The sequence below is a fragment of the Xenopus tropicalis genome, chromosome 4 (genome assembly GCF_000004195.4).
Source record: "Xenopus tropicalis strain Nigerian chromosome 4, UCB_Xtro_10.0, whole genome shotgun sequence".
NCBI lineage: Eukaryota > Metazoa > Chordata > Amphibia > Anura > Pipidae > Xenopus > Xenopus tropicalis.
Genome location: NC_030680.2, coordinates 60,261,513 through 60,283,600, shown reverse-complemented (window position 1 = coordinate 60,283,600; position 22,088 = coordinate 60,261,513). Strand labels below are relative to the sequence as shown.

General features: G+C 39.6%; 1 protein-coding gene across 1 annotated transcript in view; it reads left to right on the top strand.

Annotated features, from left to right (window-relative positions):
• zfhx3 (zinc finger homeobox 3) overlaps positions 1-22,088 on the top strand; it is a 70,933-nt gene that overhangs the window by 27,612 nt on the left and 21,233 nt on the right. The window contains exons 2-4 of the mRNA XM_002937578.5: positions 501-3,229; positions 4,918-5,414; positions 15,709-15,943. Coding sequence (XP_002937624.2) covers positions 547-3,229; positions 4,918-5,414; positions 15,709-15,943 — 3,415 coding nt within the window. The 5' untranslated portion in view covers positions 501-546. The remainder of the gene's footprint in view (positions 1-500; positions 3,230-4,917; positions 5,415-15,708; positions 15,944-22,088) is intronic.

The following is a 22,088-nucleotide window of genomic DNA, read 5'->3' as shown; positions in this document are numbered from 1 at the left end:
TCAAGCCTTGCCAATGTTACTACTTGAACATGTCAATCACCCCCTAATAAGCTTTGTCCCACTGTTGAATTATGGGGATGATAGCAGCACCAGCTACATTATCTTTAACTGCTGCTTATTTAGATTTTTTTTTTTTTTAATATTTGTTCTGATTTTTGTTTTACCTGTCCCATGTCAGTATAACAGAATAAACATGTTTTACTGGAGTTTTGGAGGATAGATAAGAACAGCAATTTTGTTCCTCTTTTCTACCTCATTGAGTGCCTGTTACACTTTAGATGCTTAAGAGTTCCAAAAATGTACCTTCTAGTTAAGTAGCCAAGTCAGTAAAAGATATTTTTACATTTTTAGTTTTCAGTGCCATGTAATGTAAGAAAGACACATAGATAATAAACTGGGATAGTGTAAAGACTATATACTGATTATAATATAATATTTAAATGCCTGATATCTTCAGGTTACTTAGTTCTTAAACAGTCTCTTTTTTGTCTTTTCTTTAGATCCAGAACATTTTGGGTGCAATGAACTCTCCATGTAGGCCTCGTCATGGAAGGCTGTGACACTCCTATCATCCCTGGGAAAGATAATGGATGCAGCATTCCTTCTCAACAATGGACTGAATGCAACAGCGCCCTTCACCCTGACCAGTCAGGCAACATGGAGCAGTCCAGTATGGAAAGCCATGGGTCTCTGGAAGGCATAAGGAGCTCATTTAATGAATGCATCTCTGAGAGCTCTAACCAAGCTGGTGCCATCTCTGAGTCTACCAGATCAGTCTGTTGTAACGAATGTTCATCTTCCTTTGCTAGTTTGCAGGACTACATGGAGCATCACTGTCCTAGTGCGCAGCCCTCTTTTCCATTGAAAGAGGAGAGCGAGAGTGATGTGAGTGAGGAAGGGGAAGAAGAAAGTGATGTGGAGAATTTGACTGGGGAAATTGTCTACAGGCCAGATGGTTCTGCTTATATAGTTGAAAGTGTTAGTCAGCTGCTACAAAGTGGTGAAGCCTGTGATAGCAGTCCTGGCGGGCCTCTTCTTTCTCTCTACACAAACTCCTTGCCCAGTTCCACTGGAAAATCGGAGGATTCTCCCTCTGCTGGTTCTGTGTATCCACAAATTATCAACACTTTTCACATAGCCTCATCTTTCAGGAAGTGGTTTGAGAGTTCAGACAAGTCTTTCCTGAATACCTCAGCCCTTACGGGTGTTAGTCCTGTACTGCACAGCTTCCGGGTTTTTGATGTGCGACACAAAAGCAACAAGGATTACCTTAACAGTGACGGTTCTGCCAAAAGTTCATGTGTATCCAAAGATGTCCCTAACAATGTAGACCTGTCCAAATATGATGGCTTTGTGCTGTATGGTAAGAGGAAACCAATTCTAATGTGTTTTTTGTGCAAACTTTCCTTTGGCTATGTTCGATCATTTGTAACCCATGCTGTGCATGACCACCGAATGACTCTAAGTGAGGATGAGCGGAAGATTCTTAGTAACAAGAACATTTCTGCCATCATTCAAGGTATTGGCAAAGATAAGGAACCACTTGTTAGTTTTCTGGAACCAAAAAACAAAAGCTTTCAGCACCCTTTTGTTTCTTCTGCAAATCCTACTGGTCCTGGTAATAGTTTTTATGGAAAATTTAGTGGTATACGAGTGGAGGGGGAAGAGGGTCTGCAAGCTAGTCTAGCACTTCTGCAAGATAATGAAGTGGTTTCTAGAGCAGTAGATCAGACACAGTCTAATATATTGACACAAAATGCTCTACTTAATCTTGGGGGGTTGCCTGGTTCTTCCATTAATTCCCCAGTATCCCCAGTGCCCTTAAGCTCCTCAGGCTCTGGCCAAACCAAACATACCCATAGCAAAGTTATAGAAATGACAGAACTGGAAAAGGAGAACATTGGAGAACAGGTTAGCCTGTCAGAAAGGGTTGAAATAGATGAGGAGCGTGAGGAGGATGAGGAAGAGGAAATGGAGGAAGATGATGAGGAAGATTGCAAAACACTGCTTTCTACTGGGCTTGAGGACGATTTGATGGACCAGCCTCAGGATGACACTGGGGCATTCGCCGGGAGCAGTGGCCAGAAGGACCTGTCTCCCACAAACCAAAGTATTTCAAACTCTAATTTATTGCCTAATGTGTCCCAGACTTCTGTGAGGGGCATCACTTCTACTAGTTCTTCTTCCTTTGTTGACTTTGATGGTGCAAACAAGAGGAATCATTTAAGCTTTAATAATGATGGCTTTGGTGCCAGCATGGCGGAGGATGGGAGGAAATTGGACTTTAATAATGAAAGTGCCAATAGGGACAATGCCACAGCACCTGAACCAAATGAAAACGCAGAGGGTGAGGATGGAAATTTTACCACCCATCACCAGCATGTTGATATCCCCTGTGAGCTTGGACTAGGGGAATGTGCTTCTGGGAGTGGAGTGGAGTGTCCAAAGTGTGACACTGTTCTGGGTTCCTCACGCTCACTTGGTGGACACATGACTATGATGCACTCTCGAAACTCATGCAAGACTCTTAAATGTCCAAAGTGTAACTGGCATTATAAGTACCAGCAGACGCTGGAAGCACACATGAAGGAGAAGCACCCTGAACCAGGTGGCTCCTGTGTATACTGCAAATCTGGACAGCCTCACCCTCGACTTGCCAGAGGAGAGAGCTATACATGTGGTTACAAACCTTTTCGTTGTGAGGTATGTAACTACTCTACCACTACCAAAGGCAACCTCAGTATTCATATGCAGTCGGATAAGCATCTTAACAACATGCAGAACCTGCAGAATGGAGGTAATGACCAAGTCTTTAGCCACACTGCCGGAGTTGCAGTTGCTGCTGCCACCGCAGCTGCTGCTGCTGCCTCCAACATTAGTAATTCTTGTGGGGCTCCCTCTCCCACTAAACCAAAAACAAAACCCACCTGGCGCTGTGAAGTGTGTGACTATGAAACCAATGTTGCAAGGAACCTACGTATTCACATGACCAGTGAGAAGCACATGCATAATATGATGCTACTTCAGCAGAACATGACCCAAATCCAACATAATAGGCATTTAGGTCTCAGCAGCCTGCCCTCTCCTGCTGAGGCCGAGCTCTACCAGTTCTACCTGGCACAAAACATGAACCTGAAAATGGAAAATCCAACTTCAGAGTCCCAATACATCATGGGTGGTTTCCAGCTTGATGCAACAAGCCCTATGCCTGGCATGGCTCCTGCTCTTGGTAAGTACCAATTTCATAGAGGCAACCTACTCTGCATTGTACTATTTTGCATTATATAATTATTATGAATATGATTACGGTAACAAACTTGAATATTTGTTATTGACTATTGTACTGCAGAATTAGACTAGTTTTTATGAAATTGAAACTTGTCACCAGAATGAGGTACAGTCTATAACAATAAACCAGATAGAATACATACAACTTACAATGATGCTGAAGCATGACCTCAAACTTATGAACAAGGCTAAGAAGTGTAAAAACAAAGATGGTCAGTATTTCATGTTATAACCAAATTACTGGCATTATTGGATGCTCTAGAAAGCAACCCTAGCTGAACTGTACAGAAAGCATAATTTAATAAATTGCCTTCCTTTTTTTATTATTTCAGAAGACAAAATATCAGTAGAAGGTTATTGTTGCACAGAATATTCCTCCACTGAATCTTGTGCTTGTTTTGAATGAAGTGGTCTTTGTCACACATTAATGTAATTTAGTCCTTGTAATATCAGTCATAGCTCTGTTAAAATATCCCATATGTACAGTAGGCTAATGAATGGAAAGAACGGTTTCTTGTATGGAAACTTGCAAACAGAGCTTCCTTGGTGCTTTAAGTGCCAAATATGCAGCACCAAAGCATCCTGTCACCTGACAATAAATTCTGCCATCCCTTGCCAGGAGATAGTAGCCTGAAAAAGCATAGTGACTCCTATCAGGATGAGTGATTTTTGCAGTACTGGCAACTTCCTTTGTGTATGTGTGTTCTGAAGAAATTGGCATGCTTAGACTCCTGCATTTATGATCTCCATCTCCCCTGCCAAAAGTTGCAACTGATCAAGCTGTGGTTCTAACTAAAAATGGTCGATCAAACAAAATGAAAGAACCCAGTGGGTGTCTGCACCTTGTATGGCATTTTTAGCCACCTAGAACCCAGGGCAATGGGACAGTCAGTTGGTTGCTGCAATGTGGCCATCTGAGTAAGGCTCAGTGTAAAACAGTATCCTAAATTCTTAGGGCCTTATATAACATTACAAAATCTTATATCACATTATAAGAAACAATGTTCTCTACAGGTTTAATCACATATAGCAACCAATGGGCAGGTAGTAGTTACTGGTCACTTGTTTGAAATCAAACATCTGATAAGTTGTTATGGGTTACTACACTTGGTTAAAATTTGTGCCTTTTTATTACATATGGAGGTTAGTGCACCATAGCACTTAGAGGCCCTTCAGTAGAGATCGTTGGGGGTTATTGTGGGCCTGTTTTCTGTCAGCAACATAAAATATACTTGTTTTTGTGTCACTGCCTGGCTGGTTACTCTTATGAAGGATTTGTGGAATGTCTGTGCTGAATTTGGAGCTATACTTGAAGGTATTTCCCTGGAATCTTTTGTAGGTTGTTTACGTTTGCTAAGCTTTGCAAAAGTGCAGATAATTGTCTGTTTCTTTTCACTTTCACGCAACTGGTTACTTACTAATTTTTCATTTAAAGATCTGTACTGTTAATGTAACAACCGTTACTCTCCAACTCTCTCTTTCCCTCCTTTCTTTCCTCTCCCCTTTCCCATTTCCATTTCCATTGTTGTTATAAAACTCAATAAAAATTAACCTTTAAAAAAAAAGATCTGTACTGTTTTTCAAGTTCTCAATGTAATCTTTTGGATTTATTTCTCCCTTCCCCAATAGTTGGAGGTGAGATCCCTTTGGACATGCGGCTTGGTGGCGGACAGCTGGTGTCAGAAGAGCTCATGAACCTGGGAGAGAGCTTCACACAGACCAATGATCCTTCACTAAAACTGTTCCAGTGTGCAGTATGTAACCGCTTCACCACAGATAACCTGGATATTCTAGGTCTGCACATGGGTGTAGAACGTAGCCTTCCAGAGGAGGAATGGAAAGCAGTGGTGGGAGATTCCTATCAATGCAATCTTTGTCGTTACAACACACAGCTAAAGGCTAACTTCCAGCTGCACTGTAAAACTGACAAACATGTTCAGAAATATCAGCTAGTGGCTCATATCAAAGAGGGAGGAAAAGCCAATGAGTGGAGGCTGAAATGTGTTGCCATTGGAAATCCCATTCATCTAAAGTGTAATGCTTGTGACTACTACACAAACAGTTTGGAGAAACTGCGTCTGCACACCGTAAACTCAAGGCATGAAGCCAGCCTAAAGCTTTACAAGGTGAGGTAACTGGACGTTATGCATCATGAGGTAGCTGTATTATGGGCTTTAACATGACCTCCATGATTATTTTATAGCTGTTTATATATATATAATTCACTGGCAGAGGCAATATTGTGTTGCCCATGAATACAATGTGAATATATAACTACTGCAACATTCTCTAGTACTTAAAGGAGACAAATATCATAACTAAAAACCCCTCCAGTCTTTTAAGACAGTAATGCATAATATATTGTGCCCAAAAAATTGTATTATCTTTTAAAAAAGACCACTTTATTGGAGCTCCCTATAGATCCTACCTGGTCCTGCCTGTGTTTCAAATGATGGGTAGGAGTGTCCTAACAGTCCCTGCCAGAAATAAGTAGGAGGGGGATAGCCAATCACAGACCTGCAGTCACACAAGACATGTATGTATGTATGTATATCTTTATTTATAAAGCGCTACTTATGTACGCAGCGCTGTACAGTAGAATACATTAATACAAACGGGGTTATTAAGATAATAATAGATAAATACAAAGTATAACAATAAATACAAATAAGTACAAGATACAGTTGCAATAAGTTAAGAGTCAAAGACACAAGAGGATGGAGGTCCCTGCCCCGTAGAGCTTACAATCTATATGGGAGGGTAACTTACAGACACAAATAGGCAAATATAAGTGCTGTAATATAGTACTCTAAAGATATGCTTAATAGTAGTATAATGCACTGGCACATTCTTGTTTTTTTACACAATATATCTTCTTTACTTAACTGGTTGCTATTTCAAATTGAGAAACAATACAATATTAGCCACTTAAATATAACTACACAATCTGTTAATGACTGCCAGGAAAGAACTCATTTAATGACTACCAGGGAAACTCATTCTGAGCTGTCTGTGGAAGGTTACTTGCAACATGAAAGACTCCTTTCACATGTATAAATGCAAATATGCAGAGAAGGAATGTCTGTTTACACAGTTAGCTCTGTTATTGTGCTTAACTGGTAAACAGGGCCATAGATATTTATGGGAAAAATGTCTGACATGTTTTTAATATTATAGCGTTATAATATTTATACATATGAATGGGATTTACCATACTGCTTGCCTGTCCAGAGTCCTCCATAGATTTCAGTAAAATGGCATATGGTTAAAGACAAATATTGCTTTTATTCTGGTTATGCAACATGCAGCATGGCAGCTCCCACTCATGTATGGAAAAGGAATAAACCCTGCTTGTGCTTTCTTCAATTTATGCTCAACGACAGTGTAGTTTGTCTAATTCCTTGGTATGCAGCATTTATTGTAGCCTTATTATCAGACTTAGCAGAAGCATATTGCACTTGTGCTATTTCCATTGTCTGAGGAAAACCCTTGCTTTTGATTTGGCAAAGAAAGCAGACAGAATGATCTGATATTGTGCATTTTGGCTGTGCACGCAGATGTCCAAGTAGTGCTGTTGCATCAGTTCCTCCACTCCAATATGTGCTCTCAAGTTGGACCTTGGGTTTTGGTTCTCTAACCACTCTGTGCAGTAATCATAGAGGCATAACAGATCCCGTAAATAGCCTTTCATTCGTCCCACAGAATTCCTCCAGACACTAGTATTGATTTTCACTGGACTTAAAGCCTCAACCTCCTCTCTAATCATTTCATAATGGCTTTAGTATGAATGGTCAGGTACAGTTCCCCATAAATCTTCTTTGCCTTCTTTAACTTACCTTGCACACATTTGCAAATGATGCTCTTGCTCTTTACTTCACCAATATATTTACATACAATATTTTTACCATTCACAATTCCATGTCCTATCCAAACTGTGCCCAGACATCATGGGGATGGTTGAGCAGAGTTTCTTTCTTTTGTGCTCCCCGTATTTCAGACCTGTGCTTAGTAGGGTTCATGCTATGAATTTAAGGGACCTTTGACTGAAGTTTCAGGTCCGAGACTGATAGCTGGTTATGTTTTTCTTTGCAAATGCAATCCATTAGTGCTACATATCTATAATCAGGTTAGAGCAAAGTTAATTGTGTGTAATCAACTTCTCTGCTGTGAGCAGCAGGAAAACATATCTGTGTATAGATAGACATGCATTTATTTCATATTTATTGTACAGTGCTGCGGAATATGTTGGCGCTTTATAAATAAATGTTAATAATAATAATTTACTTTATTTTGATGGCATTTTTGTGGGAGGGGTGTTTCTTTGACTAAAGACTGATGTAAAAAGACTTGGAGAGCAACACAAGCACCATAAACCTTTGTGGAGGGATAAGATTGGCTATTAGGTAGCCTCTATGCACACTGTCAGCTTACATGAGGTTTTATTTTTTAGTAAATCTTGTTTTTATTCAACCATAATTTGCCACCAAGTCAAGTATGCAAAAATAACTACCTGGTTTGGGGGCACTAAGAGCAACATCCAAATGGTTGGTGAGCAACATGTTGCCCCCGAGTCACTGGTTGGGGATCACTGCCCATACAATAAATTTGTTTGCCTCTTGTTGCAGCAAAGGCTTGAAAATTCTTTCAATAAAGAATTGTAAACCAGATGGCATTATTCAGCACCTGAGCGAAGAACTGGTTCTTTACCGTCCATTACAATGCTCAGGTGGGGCCTGAGAGAACTTTGTGAATACTAGAAAAGTGGTGGTGGAAGGAAAACTATTCATTGCGTTGATTCAGCATAATTGATGCAGCCTCATTTCCCACAGCTGATGAGGATTAGAGGAGCCTAGTTTAACAGTCTCATTTTCTAGTCCCAAAGCATACTTGTTTTAATGTGTTTCAGTTAATGAGCTAGAAGAGAGGAGGGGGTGTTGCTGAACATTGTACAGGAAGCTTTGGCTGCGAGTCTCGTCTTGTGCAGCATTCCACAAAGCCCGGCTAATAGCAAATCTCATTTGCCAGGGCAGCCGAAGTTGACGCAAAGTATTGTCTAGCTTATGAAGAGTGCATACCCTTCTGCTAGAATGGGCACAAAGCCACAGGGTAAAAAAAAAAAAAGTTAACCCATTTACTTCTTACCAGTAAAATCTGATACTTCATTGAGCTTTCTGCAGAAGTGTTCTGTTTTGCTAGCTCAATCACTGCCTCTTAAAGCTGTGTTTGCTGAAGTTCAGAGACTTGGAAGTGACAAGACTGAAGCCTTTGGGGACCTTTCTGGCAGATATGCAGCCTGAAACTAACAGAATGCAGGCTCTTCAGCTGGCAGCTTGAAGCCATATGGGGAGCTTCTGTTTGTCTAGTGAGGAAGGTGGAGTGTCTGCTCTTACCATATAATGGGCCAGCTCAGCTACAAGTGAAAGCTGTTATCTCTGAACTGGCACGAGTCCAGTCCCCCTGGCACGGGCAGCCTGTCAGCTCAGCACAGCACACGATGCTGTTCCCCAAGGCAAAGCCACCGTTGGTTTAAGTAGGCATTAAACAATTACCCAGCCTTAGTTCTCTTCACCTTCCACAGATTGGCTCTATAAATTGTCAGCTTGCTGACATTTTAATGTGAATTATGTCATGTGGTATCCCCTTTGATTTCAACATGCCTCAGTTTGTAAATACATGAGGCACTCAAAGGCTTGTGGTTAGTGAACACAGAGAAGGCCTGGGGCTTTTTGGTGGGGAGAAGGCAGGAACTGATGCTCTCTCCATTCTGTCTGGGTTTATGGGTGGAAATAAATACACTTCTGAATGGTCAACCAGGGTTTGGTCTTTCTTAAAGGGACAATGTAGATTTAAACCATTTTTCCCTCTGTTTTGCAACAAATTTCAGGATACCAGGCAGCCAGTGTTTTTTTGCAAACACATCCTAGTTCATACAATTATTCTTAATGTACTCTTCCTCGTTTAAAGTTTTGCTTGAGATTTTATAGGCATGCATGTACATATGATTCTAATATTGATCCCATTGTCTGTACTAGGAAGAAAGGATTGAAGAGAGTGTTTGTTTATATATATAGACTGTGTAAGAATATATAATTAAAACCTGATTTACTTTTTTTTCCCATACTGCTGCTGGTCCCTTTGCCCTTAATTGAAGGGTTTAAAGCTACATGGTTGATAATTGCTCCTCCCTGTAAAAGTATATGGAATATTTCATTTATTACTTTAGTTTCAGGGGTGGCATGATAGTGCTTGGATCAAGTATGAGCGATGGGTTCAGGTTTTGCAGGTGTCAGTGCTATGAGTGGTTCTGTTACTGGCTGGAGCTCTGAGCATCAGTCCAATTTTGTGTTTTCTCTTTTTTTACAGATAACTTAATTGTTTTGCATACTTATTTGCCCTTATACATCATTTCTTACTGACTTACCCCAGCTGGGACAGTGCCAGCTGGCTGTCAGAAGGTTGCTAGGAAACATGCAGGCCTCTTTGCCGTTTCCTAAGGACAAGGCCTGGCTCAGCACTCCAAGACCTGAAAGCAGCATGCATCAAAGCTAACACAATAGAGACAAGTAGGAGGCTGTGACCCCTTCCCCATTCTCTCGTACCTCCTCCCCTCACGCTCCATGCTTTCTATGCATCCAAGCTTCTTGGAAATTAATCTAAGAGAATCAGTGGCAGATGTGTGGACCAGGCTGCACTTTCATTTTTCTCCCTGGTAATCTGCAAAAACTGATGATATTCCTTTATATAGTTTGTTTTGAAACCTCTTCTGTCCACCATGTAACTGTAAAATAAGGAGAAACTTACAGGATTACAGGATTTCCTTTTTACGTTTATTGTGATTTTGCGGAAACTTTAAGCCCCCTACCTTCTGGCTATATTGTATTTCCATATTTTTTATTTCTTTGACCACCCAGTCAGGGCAGCATATGAGATTTCCCTTATTAAAGGTGATCAGTCTTTTGAGGACAATTTATGGCTTGATTTCCAGAGCCAAGAGACTCTCCCACTCAGGGGCTGAACCTGGCACAGCATTGATAAATGTTAACCTCACCTCTAAGCACAATTAAGGCGAGAAGGAGACAATCCAAGATGGAGCTAATTTAGGAACGTATTGTTTTGTGTTAATCTATTTTGTTTTCTGTCCCGAGAGGGGAGAGGCTTAATGCTTAGTGAAGCATGCATAAACTGCAAGCTCATTAAGAGATGGTCTGTTTATCAGCCTCTGCTAAAAGCCCACAGCACAAGCTCAGGCAGCTACTGGTGCAGGTTCCCTCTGGGTTTTGGCCCCTCCTCATTAAGTCCGTCCTGGCTATTGATTGGGAAGCTGTGTTTGAAAGAGTCTTACTTACTCCATGCATTATCTTGACAGATTGATCAGACCTGATTGAGAACCTCTTAAAGGAACGAGCAGCCGTAATGGGAAAGTTGGACTCTGTCATCCGTTAGGGTGATTCTGAGAGCGAGAAGAACAAGCTGACATCTTGGAGCAATTGTATTTACAATTAACATGGCTGAAAACGATTGGCTGTATTGATTGCCCTTCCTGCAATTACATATCCATTGTTTACATTCCAGCACTTCAGTTATAAAAAGGAAATCCAATAATTATTGCATTATTTAAAGTTAAAGTGCTACAGAATTTGCTAGTTGTACAAACTGCTTGATTTAGCGTTCGGCGAGGTCTGTGCTGCATTTTTAATCGGAAAGTCAAATGAAATTGGCTTTTAATGAGGCTAAAAAATAAAACTCATGTGTCTCTATTTGACCATTTGTTCTTTCCATCTGAATTTAAATAATTATGCCATTGACCATTGCCACAATATGTGGCACAGGTTCAAAGGACTGCTTCATAGCATGACCTGCCCCTGATAAATGTAAGGAACGGTGTCCATTTCACTGACTATTATAAACCTTAAGTACATATTTTTGAAAGACCTGTTTTATTTAATTATTGAGTAACTTTGATAGCACAATATATCCTATAGGTCATTAAAACCTTGTAAAACTGGATCAGCTAATGTGTAATACAGACTAACTTTCAAAAATGTAGGAGAAGAGGCTCCTGAAACACCTTATTTATTTGTATTTAACAGCTATTTAAGGCTCCTTACCCTTATGTTCTAGACAGAAATATTTAAGACTAATGTTCTTACTGGTGACTAGACTTTTTTTTAAGTTTTGTTAAGTTTTGTTGTGAGTAATAGTTGACCCACACTATTAGATATGATGGCTTTGCAAAATTAAAACTCTGGCCCTGCCAGTGGCCCTTATACCTATAATGGCATGTTTATTTTCCCACACTAGTCTTTTACTTGAGCCAAAGGTCAGCAAAGTATTCTATTTAAATAAGTTTTATCCGTTTTATCCTTTTTAACTTTCTGTAACTGTCCCACGGATATAGAGGTAAAGTAATCAATGTTTTTTTATTTAACTAAAGTAATCAATCTTTAGATAAAAGATAAAACTTTAGGAAGGCATATTTGTATATGATTATTGTGGGCTATGGCAGTGTTGAAGACTATCCCATTGCTGTCAAGTAAGGCCAAGTGTTAGTTGCTGGAAAACAAATAGAATAATCCCTTTTGACTTCTAAGTTTTGGAATCTTACCATTTTCCTCTTGCCACTTAGTAATGGGAATCGTCTTGTTGATGCGGTCCCTGAACCGACTGCCCCATTGCCACCAATATAATTCTATCGTTTGGCCCCAGGGCGAAACGATCGAATTAGCCTACACGCTCCCCGATATTGCCAACCCGTAGGTGGGGATATCTGGTGAAGATCTGCTCACTTGGCAATTTCGCCAAGCGAGTGAATCTTAAAGTGTATGGGCAGCTTAAGCCTTCTATGGCTAAACATGTATTTATTCCACAAATATGCTACCCCCCTGCCTAGGTGCGCAGTCTTTTATGCATGTGTTTACCTTGTGTTGTCTGTATCTGGGGGGGGGGGGGGGGTCAGGGAGCAAATTTAACTTGAGAGTGTGGTGCAGAAAACCCCTCCTTTTGCCAGGAAATTCCAAGCCTGCCTGCAGGTGGTGGTCTGCTGAGGATGTATCCAGCCATAGACTTTTATGGATTATTTGAAGCAGGCCTGGGAGGACAGCTGCTTTCACATAACTTTTTCATTAAAGCAATGGATCCTCCAGCTGAAGAGTTTTTGATTTATGACTTGAACTTGTGGATATCTGAAAGAAACAGAGAAAAGGGCCTCAGAGTTTTGGGCGAGAGGGGGACATGGGGAGGTTTGTATGGATTTTGCAGACTGGAGAAAAATATTCCAAGCATGAACTGTATACAAATGATTGTTTCCCTGCTGTGTTATGTTCTTACTATATGGACAACAGAAACTGAACAAATTGAGATTTTACTTATGACTAGGCTGAACTGAAAAAGTCCACTTGAGCTGTTGAGTAGCCAGATGAAAAAACTTTAGATCATTCAGTATTAACCTCATAAAGATAGCACATAGGAAATGTTGCTTTGTGTGAACAGGACTTTGTGTTACCATAGTAGTCATTGGCTAGTTTGCGTGTATGCTGTTTTTACATTTTGGTGATTGCTGCATCTTTTCCCCCAGGGCATTTTCTGCCTTCCATCAAAATGTTCGTCTGTCTGTTCTGTTTTAAAGTGGTGCTTCAGCTTAATCTGATCAATATTTTGCTTTCCATGCGTGAAGAACCAGATGTTAGAAGTTTCCTATTGTTGGGGGGAAAACTGACCCACAAGCTTTCTAGCATTTCTAGCAATCGATAACTTGACACATGCGCCGATGGACCCTTAAAATAATGCAGACAAATTTTCACGCTTTCAGAGTTTTTTTTTTTTTTAAAGTTTGATTTCACCCCCAGCTTTAGGCTACCGGTGCTTCTTTTGTTGCAAGAACGTGCATGAAGTTTTTGTCTGTTTTGTGAACTTGCTCTATATGGCACTGGACTAGTATAGAATTTTTTAAGCACATGGCCATCACATAATTTCCCATTTCTGTAAAATGAGTTTTACAAAGACAAACAATACATTTCAGTTGTAAAAAATACATAGTTTGCACAATGGTTTGAAAAAAAAAAATTGATTGTTTACAGGGCTACTGGTCAGCCAACACTGGAAATGTATGCATTCAAGCACTTTTTTAATGGTAGTTAAGGTCACCAGTGTCCCTTTACATTGATGCAACTGTAAAGCAGCCTACAGTGAGTAGCTTGCATTTTTACTGCCTTTATTGATTGAATACGCCTACATCTGGAAAGTCCAGCAACACAGTTATTTGGTTTGACGTGACACTTGTTCCTACCCTGTACTTTACTGAGTAACACATTGCTGCCTGATTATGTCCTGTTGACTTCAGTGGACTGTGCCAAGTCTAGGGTTGTGTAAATTACCTATTTTAAACATTAATTTGGAGTAAACATTTTTTTTGGCAATGGCAATACATGACATTAATTAACAAAGCTTTATTTACATGTATGGGATCTGTTGGCTGGAAACCCTGTTATGTAGAAAGCACTGGAGTAATTTTTAGACCAGCAATTCTTTTTTCATGAATTTGTTTTTTTCTGAAATAAATAGTAAGTATCTTGTACTAGGTACTGGCATACATCTTCTTCTGTATTGTATCTTACACCACTTTTTCCTCATAACTTATTTCTTATAACTTTGCCTCAGTATATCCAAACCTATTTATGAGTGATCAATCTGTGTACTAAGAGCAGGCTTGAACTGCCAAGCTGTGGATTTTGGCAAATGCCAGAGGGGTTGCCGTAAGATGCTATAGACAGACACTTTTTTAGTGGGCTGGTGGGGGATGTTTGGACCTCTGTATACTAAACATGCCAGAGTCTTTTTTGAATCCCAGTTCAGGCCTAACTGAGGAATGGATGGGTTAATTCTAATACATAGGTGTCCGTTGTCTTTTTGCAAATACTTTGTATGTTGTATCAACTATGTATGTTTGTAGCAATCATATAGGTGATTTATTTACAGAACTATCTAGGACAGCAATTAAGCATTACCCACAAATATCACTTCATGCGGCCTATAGGCCTTTATCCATCACTGACTCTTGGATCAGTGTCACATGGAATTAATTTGGACACTTTAAAGACCCAATAGGGCCTCACAAAAATTTGCAAGCCACTATTTGTTAATCAGACCCACACCAGTCTCTACATTAAAATGCTCTTTGTTACAGTATGACTGTTTATTATTCTGTGCTTTTTTTCTTTCTAAAGTGATACAACGTTTTATGTTTAGCTGAATTTTATAGGCTATCAGAACACTTTTTGCAGCACTTCTTAGTTTTCTTCAGTATCACAAATGGTTGTCAAGTGGTAATAATTGTTTATTTTAAAGTAGCAGTATACCCTCTTATCACAACATGTGTTTAATGGATAGTGGTTGTGCTAACCATACCGTTTGCCTTTTGTTTTAATCAGAACAATTTTTGGTTTTTGTTGTTTCTTGAACTAAAGGGAAATTAAAGATACTCCATGTTTGGTCCTTGTGAGGTAGGAAATTTGATTGCCACTGCACAAATAATGCCCCTACGTATTGGACTCCTAACAAAATACTAACAACACAGTCTAAATATCTGCCTCGTAGGGACCAAACACAGTCCTTGTTTATCACCATAGATTTTTCATGATTAAAACAATAGGAAATTGTATGAAAATGTAAGCCAGAAATGCCAACTCTATGTCACTGACATTTAGCAGGGAAGAATTTACAGTCTATGGCAGCCGAATAGTTAATTTAAAATGATCCTTTAGTTCCAGCCAAGCCATGCTATTCTATAGGATTATAAAATTAATTTTAAGGCTCTAGCACACAGGGCTTTTTGATTCTGCAATCAAATGCTGGGTGCCAAGGTGCTTCACTTTGATAGCAATGGATCCCGCAGCCAATAATCTCAGTAGTAATAATCAAAATCCTGTGTGCTCCATAGTCCTTAGATTAACATGATTGCTGTGGAAGGAGATAAGGAATTTTAACAAAGGAACTGGACAGTGACCTTAATAGCAAAATGTAGTATTTGGAACCGGAGAATTGGGTAGTAGCAACTATAATTATACATTTGTACAAAAGGCAGACACTTAACAAGTGGCTTTTTGGTTGTATGCATTTGAGGGTTAGCTCCACAGGAATCAACAGCCCATATTTGGTACTTATTGCACTTATAATATTGCTGGAAAAGGTCATCATAGGGGTTTCATCTGCCTCTGCTTGTTTATTCATAGTATTGTTCAGCTGTGTTTCCTTGCATGCAGTTAACTTTAACTGTCATTGCCTTTTATGTGATATGCAGGTCACTGCTGTTTTATTCAGTTTTTGTATAGTTGTGAATTTATTTATTCCCATCCACTGGCCTCTTTCCTCTTGTTTTTTCATGATTCTGTTTTAAAATGCCTGTTTTTTTGTATTCATCTGCAGCACTTGCAACAACATGAGAATGGCGCAGAAGGGGAGAACTGGTATTACCACTGTGTGCTGTGCTCCTACTCCACCAAGGCTAAGTTGAATTTAATCCAGCATGTCCGCTCAATGAAGCATCAGCGAAGTGAAAGCCTACGGAAACTGCAGCGCTTACAGAAGGGGCTTCCAGAGGAGGAGGAGGAGTTGGGCCAGATTTTTACTATTAGAACATCGTCGTCACCTGTAGAGACAGGTAAGAGTGCCAGGGTCACACAAATGGACTAGGTGAATAAAATATATTTAGGTATTTAAATACTTTGTCCAGATGATTATCTGGGAGCTTTCATATGAAGGCAGACTCCTGTACTCCTAAAGAAAGACTGCCACTTGTGATGCATCTGCACATTCTCAGTCACCTGTCTCCAGGGTTTTCTATCTGCTAATTGCAGGTATAGTGAGACTGAAATTGTATCTGGAGAGGCAGCCTCTTTTAGTCCAAGTGCCTTTGGGATCTTTTTTTTCTTAATGGTATTCTTGCCAATTGTCTACACATCTCTGCATCTTCCCCACCTTTACTTTTATTTACATTTCTAACCCTGTGTTGTTTGACTATTTTTTTTTTGTTTACACTTTTCCATTGTGTCTTTTAAATATTTTGCTTCTATAAACCTGTAGCTTCAAGGTGCTGCAATCACTCAGGCAAGCTGAGAAGTATTGACTGTGCCTCTTGCATTCCTCTGGTGAGACAAGATCCCCTTACTGGACATATTGTTTCAGCAGATTCTGCTAATCTTGACAGAGTCCTTGGCATCTCTCCTCTAGCACATTGCCCTCATTGTTATAGGTCTCTGGTGAGAGTGAGGGGGCCGTGCTAGGAGGGATCCTAAGCACAAAGCCTGTTCTCTGAATGAAGCTTTTGTCAAGAAAGGAAAAGGGTGAACATTACTGTCAGCTCATGATTCTACTAGAGCGCGTCTCTTCGTGCCTATAGCTCCTCCTCTTTATCTTGTCGGCAGACTTCAGGCCACTGCAATGTGTAGAATCTGACTCCATTCTAACAGTTTTTTTCATCTAAACCTGCTGTTTAAACTTATCACATGGACGTGCTTGTGTTTATAATACCGAATGCCTCATGAAACATAAGAAAAAGCTGCACATAGCATGACAGAACTTATAATAGCAATCTGTGTTGCTACTGTTTGTATTCTGTAACATTAGTTGCCATATTTCATTTGTGTGTTGCTCTGCAATAGGGTTACTTAACCTCAAAATACATTTTGAGAAATTCAGAGCAGATAAAAAAAGTAAAGCACAAAATGAAAATGCCCAGAGCACATAAAGTGGCTGTCCAGTGGCTTTTTTTTTACCTCCTAATATGTCAGATCTGATGCCTCCCCCCCCCCCCCCCACCTTTACCTCTCCTAATATCAAATTGGGGTGGGATTACTAGTGTAGGGGCTTTTTGCTGCCCCTGCTCCTGCCCCTGCCACCTTGCCTTATCAGCAGTTGTGCATCCTGATGTCCCCTGCAGTAGTAAAAAGGCTGTGCAAGGTATGAGCATAGGCTTTTACAGACTTCTGCCCTATTATTCCTTTGCCACTGGGGATGTTTTTGAATGAGGCTGTGCACAGGAAGATACAGACAAAGTTAGAGAGGGCCCAGGAATGCCAGCAATGTCATGGAGCCTGTTTCTTGTTTGCTTTCTCCTGCTTGGAGCTGAGCGGCTTGGAAGAGGATATGAAACTCTTTATCCTGCTCATTTTCTTTTTATTAAAGTGTTTGACGAATAATTCCAGCTTCTATTTAATCTGCCCCCGGCTGCACAGAGGGGGCAAGAAAGCCAGGATGGAATGGGACGCAAATATTTTCTAATTCTTCTGAAAACAACCATCTTATATTTGTAGAATCTTAAAGCCTGGAGGGCACAAAGAACAGATATTGGAGGATGTTGCAGGCTATGGAATGTGTTTGATATAAACATATAGATGAGCTGTTGGGAGTTAAGGCGAAGCATAAACACAGAGGTAATCTCCTCCATGCCTGCTGTATAATATTCACAGTTGTGCTCTCGGTGCTCAGCATAATAAATGGAAGGGCAAAAGGTGTCTAAAGTGTGGGAATCAAATGCAAAACAGATGCACTCTTATTGCGTTTATGAGCCATTCAGTGCTTTTATCCCAGTCACCTGTATTATATAGCAAGAAATAGAAATGTCGGCGTGTGTTCTGCAGTTGAAGGATAAGGACATTTACTTTTATATACTTACAACTATTGTTATATAGTGTGCTGCATAAAATTCTGTTATATTGCCATGTAAAATGGGTGGGAGATTTTTTTCAATAGATCCTTGACAGTTAAAAGGTTAATCCATGTCCTCATGCTGCCTGATACATTGTAAAATAATGAATACAGGAACCCTTTATTTACTTTACTTAGGCATTAGGAAGCTGCTCTTCTAAAATGGGAACAAAAATCCCAGTTTATTCTTATACTGGTTGTACAGTCCCCCATCCCTCTCAGTCCCCCTTTCTAGCACTCTCCCCACCCCCCTCGGTTCACTCATTTCGACTCCCTGCGCAAATTGAAAACGACTAACCTTGTCATATTTAGTGCAGCACTCTGAGCCGCTGCCTTGCAGGGCTAATCAGGCACAAACATATTCGCAAAGTTGCTAAGCTCTGAGCTGTCTTCTGAGCATTAAAGTGTCCTGTCTGCCTGGGAGGTCACTCCTATCTTGGATGTGCCGCTCATGGACGGCCAGTAATATTGATTGATTAATGTATAAAAAGCACCAAATCTATTTGCTTCTATGAAACAGAGCAAAGTGCAGTTGTTCGCTTTGGATTTTTCACCTCGTGCTCCTGTTTGAAGGACGCACGCGTGAGCGTGACAGTGCACATACACATTGCTGCTCGATTGCTGGTTATACATTATATTTGGACGGCCTATTCTTGCCATGAGAACTTCACACGGGGGGTAAACATGCTCCTGGGGAGTCCTACTGCATTTAGGCAGCATGATGTGCACTTGTGCAGCTTACTATGGGCCGCTCCAAGGCTATGCCAAGCAGTGTCCTCACAAAAGAGTTATTCATTCGCATTGGCCCTGCCTGAGTTTTCTCTGAAGTTTTGCATGATTTGCTCTTGTTTTACATTAACCTCCTCACCTGCAGAGACCTGAGCCGCACCCAAAACATTTAACAGGGCTCTGCACTGCATTATCCCTTTTTTAATGACCAGGCTATCTACCAAGCAGTTTATTGCAGTGTAAACACCTTACACTATAAGAGGAAACTTTATGTGTGTGTGTATATATATATATATATATATATATATATATATATATATATATAATGTATAGGTATTTATTTGCTTTTTTTCTAATCATACTAGACCAGTAGCTGTTTTCCATTCCTATGAATACAGGCCAAAAATGTATGCCTAGTACTTCCTCTCAGATCAGTTTACTGTTATTTGTTTAATTTTGTTTTTCAAAGGGATCCACACAAGATGCCAGTAGCTATTGCAACCCACTTCCTTTCCATCTGTATACCAAAAAAGCTGATAATCTTTTGGGATGACTATTTAGTGAATCATTTATTAATGCCTGCCAATGGACATGCAACATTTCTCTGCATTTTGTTGCTAACAAAGTTGCTGAGAAAAGACAAAAAAAGTGGCCAAATTGCTACCCTGTTACATTATCCTTTAGGACATGCCCCCATTTGTAATAAAAGGCACTAATTTGCCTAAAGGCAGTAACCTATTGCAACCAATAAAATGTTTGCTCTTTAACAGGTGAACAGTAAATGATAGGTTGCTATAGGTTACTGCACCTGGGCAAACTAGGGGGTATATTTATCATGCTGAGTAAAAAGTGGAGTAAAACATCACGGGTGATGTTGTTTATAGTAGCCAATCAGATGCTTTGCTTTGATTTTCTAACTGTTGAAATCTAATTGCTGATTGGTTGCCCTGGGCAATGCTTCACTCCACTTTTTAAAGAGCATGATAAATATACCCTAATAAGTGTGTTCTGTTACATAACCCCAATGAAAAATATAATTACTATATTTCATATGCTAAAAACCGCTGTGATGTTTCATTTACCTTGCTAAGCTTTCTTAATTTTGCAGGAGTTTTACTCTTTTTAACGGGCTAACTTAATCTAAACAATAGGTTAGTGTGAATACTCTCGAATCTTAGCCATAAAGCAAGGGAGAAATGCTGTGGATGATCAATTACTTTTACCTAATCTAGTATCTAGCAATATGGCAGAGGCCAATGATAGAGTGCAATGGATTCATAGGCCATGTATTAAAAAGGCTTACCCATTTCATTGTACTTCCATGTGTTTAGGTTGGACATATCCTAAACTGTGCACAGGAGACTTACACCCATGTCTTCATGTATGTGTCATTTTGGCAAATGCTATGAAACTCAGTGGTGTACTGCCAAGGGGCAGCTTGTGCCACATCATTGGATCACAGAACAGAAAGTGAATTTTCTCCTAAAGCCTTAAGTGGGAAAGTCAGACTAATTGTAAATCAATGCATCTTAAAATGTGCCATTGATCTGCAGATGCAAGATAGTAGATAAACTGCAATTACTATCTTATTTTAGGAATTTTTACTCTTATATTCCAGGGAAAAAATAGCCCTCAAAATATTAACTCACTTTTCCATTTCCATTATGGTGACAAAATGCCTGCTGAATCCTGCTGCTATTTTGCCCCGATATTAGTTTATTTTATTGTAGAATGGCTCTTTTGGGATATATATATTTTAAAAGCTTTATTAGTGCACCACAGTATCATTCCTTCTGTGTGGGGGTATGGAACCTTTTTCCAGAATCTACATTTCTAGCACTAAAAATTAGAGATGGGTTGATTCTCTTACTAATGCATGGTTTCTTCTCAATAGATCACCTTCATTAAAATTGTTTGACAAACAATTTCAGGCCTCAGTGATATTGCCCTGCGGCTTCTGTCACACATGGAAAACGTCGCAGTGACTTTTCAAGAGACAAGTCGCAGTGACAAATAGCCTTTAATATTATCCATTAAAGTCTATAGGAAGTATGTTATACTGATGGATGTGTGTGATATAGTCACTAATAATGTGCGTGTATTTTGTGATTTGTGTATAGAAAAGTCATGGTAACAAATCTCCTCGCATGTCCTAAGCCATAGACAATCTAGGATTCTTCATAGAGAGTATTCTTAATAGTCAACAAAACCCACAACAGATGGCATTTATCACAGGTAAAAGTTAAAGGGGCAGTGTACCCCCTTGTTAAATATGAGTTAAAAAATACTTTAAACCTGTTTTAAGCACAAAAAATCTATTTGTTCTTTCTTAAACTAAACAGGGAAACTGAAACTACTCCATGCTTGGTCCTTGGATGGTAGGTAACTAGACTACCCTAATTATCTCATCTGCCTCCGAAGTACCAAATATGGAGTAGCTTCATTCTCCTATTTTGCTCTGCTTAGCTCAAGAAATAACAAAAAATAAAGGTTTTCCTGGTTAAAACAATAGATATAAAATATATTCAGCATAAACTATTTTCATTGGACTAATATTGAACAAGTATTCTTCTAGGAATTATATTTATCTGATTTAACAGGAGAATTGATAAACTGATCTTTGACCTGACTGGCAATACACACAAAGAATACAGTGGCAATTTTTGAGCTTGCTAGACATATACCAATATCATTATTTCAAAAACAAAGTAAGCATGTATGAAGGCCCAGTGACCCTGACCAATATCCATGTACATAACCTCCTTATTATATTTAGGACCATACTGTAGTGCTCAGGCCTCCTTTTATAAGTAGTAAATACTCTTAAGATGCATGTTTCATAGGAATTTAGTGAACTATCTCTATAATTGCACACACATATCACATAGCCCTCTTTCTACCAAGAAGTAAACAGACTTTATCAGGAATTGTCTGATTGCATGACCATTGAGTGCTGGAACATGCTTGAATTGGTTAGAAAGAGCAATATGAAAGGGCATGATGGGAGCCCTGTCTGTCCCTTAGTGCTGATATTTGCCCTGCTGCAGTCTCCTAACAAGCCTGGAACAAGTGGCAGCTGCTGGCTAGAAATTGATTTAATTAATTGCTATGCCAATAAGCCAGCTTGTTACGCCTGCCATTGGTTAGTAGAATGGCTAACAAGTCTGCTGATCAATGGAGCCAATAAAGATTTTACCCATTAATGAACAGAGCACTAATTACTGTTATCCGGTGACCAATTAGGCATTGTGACTTGAGTGTGGGTACATGCACTTACCTCTCAACATGCCAAAAAAAAAAAAACCTCTTGTTTTGGACAAGGGTGATGTGACAGTGTGGATAATTTAATAAGAAAGTAATATGAACTGCTA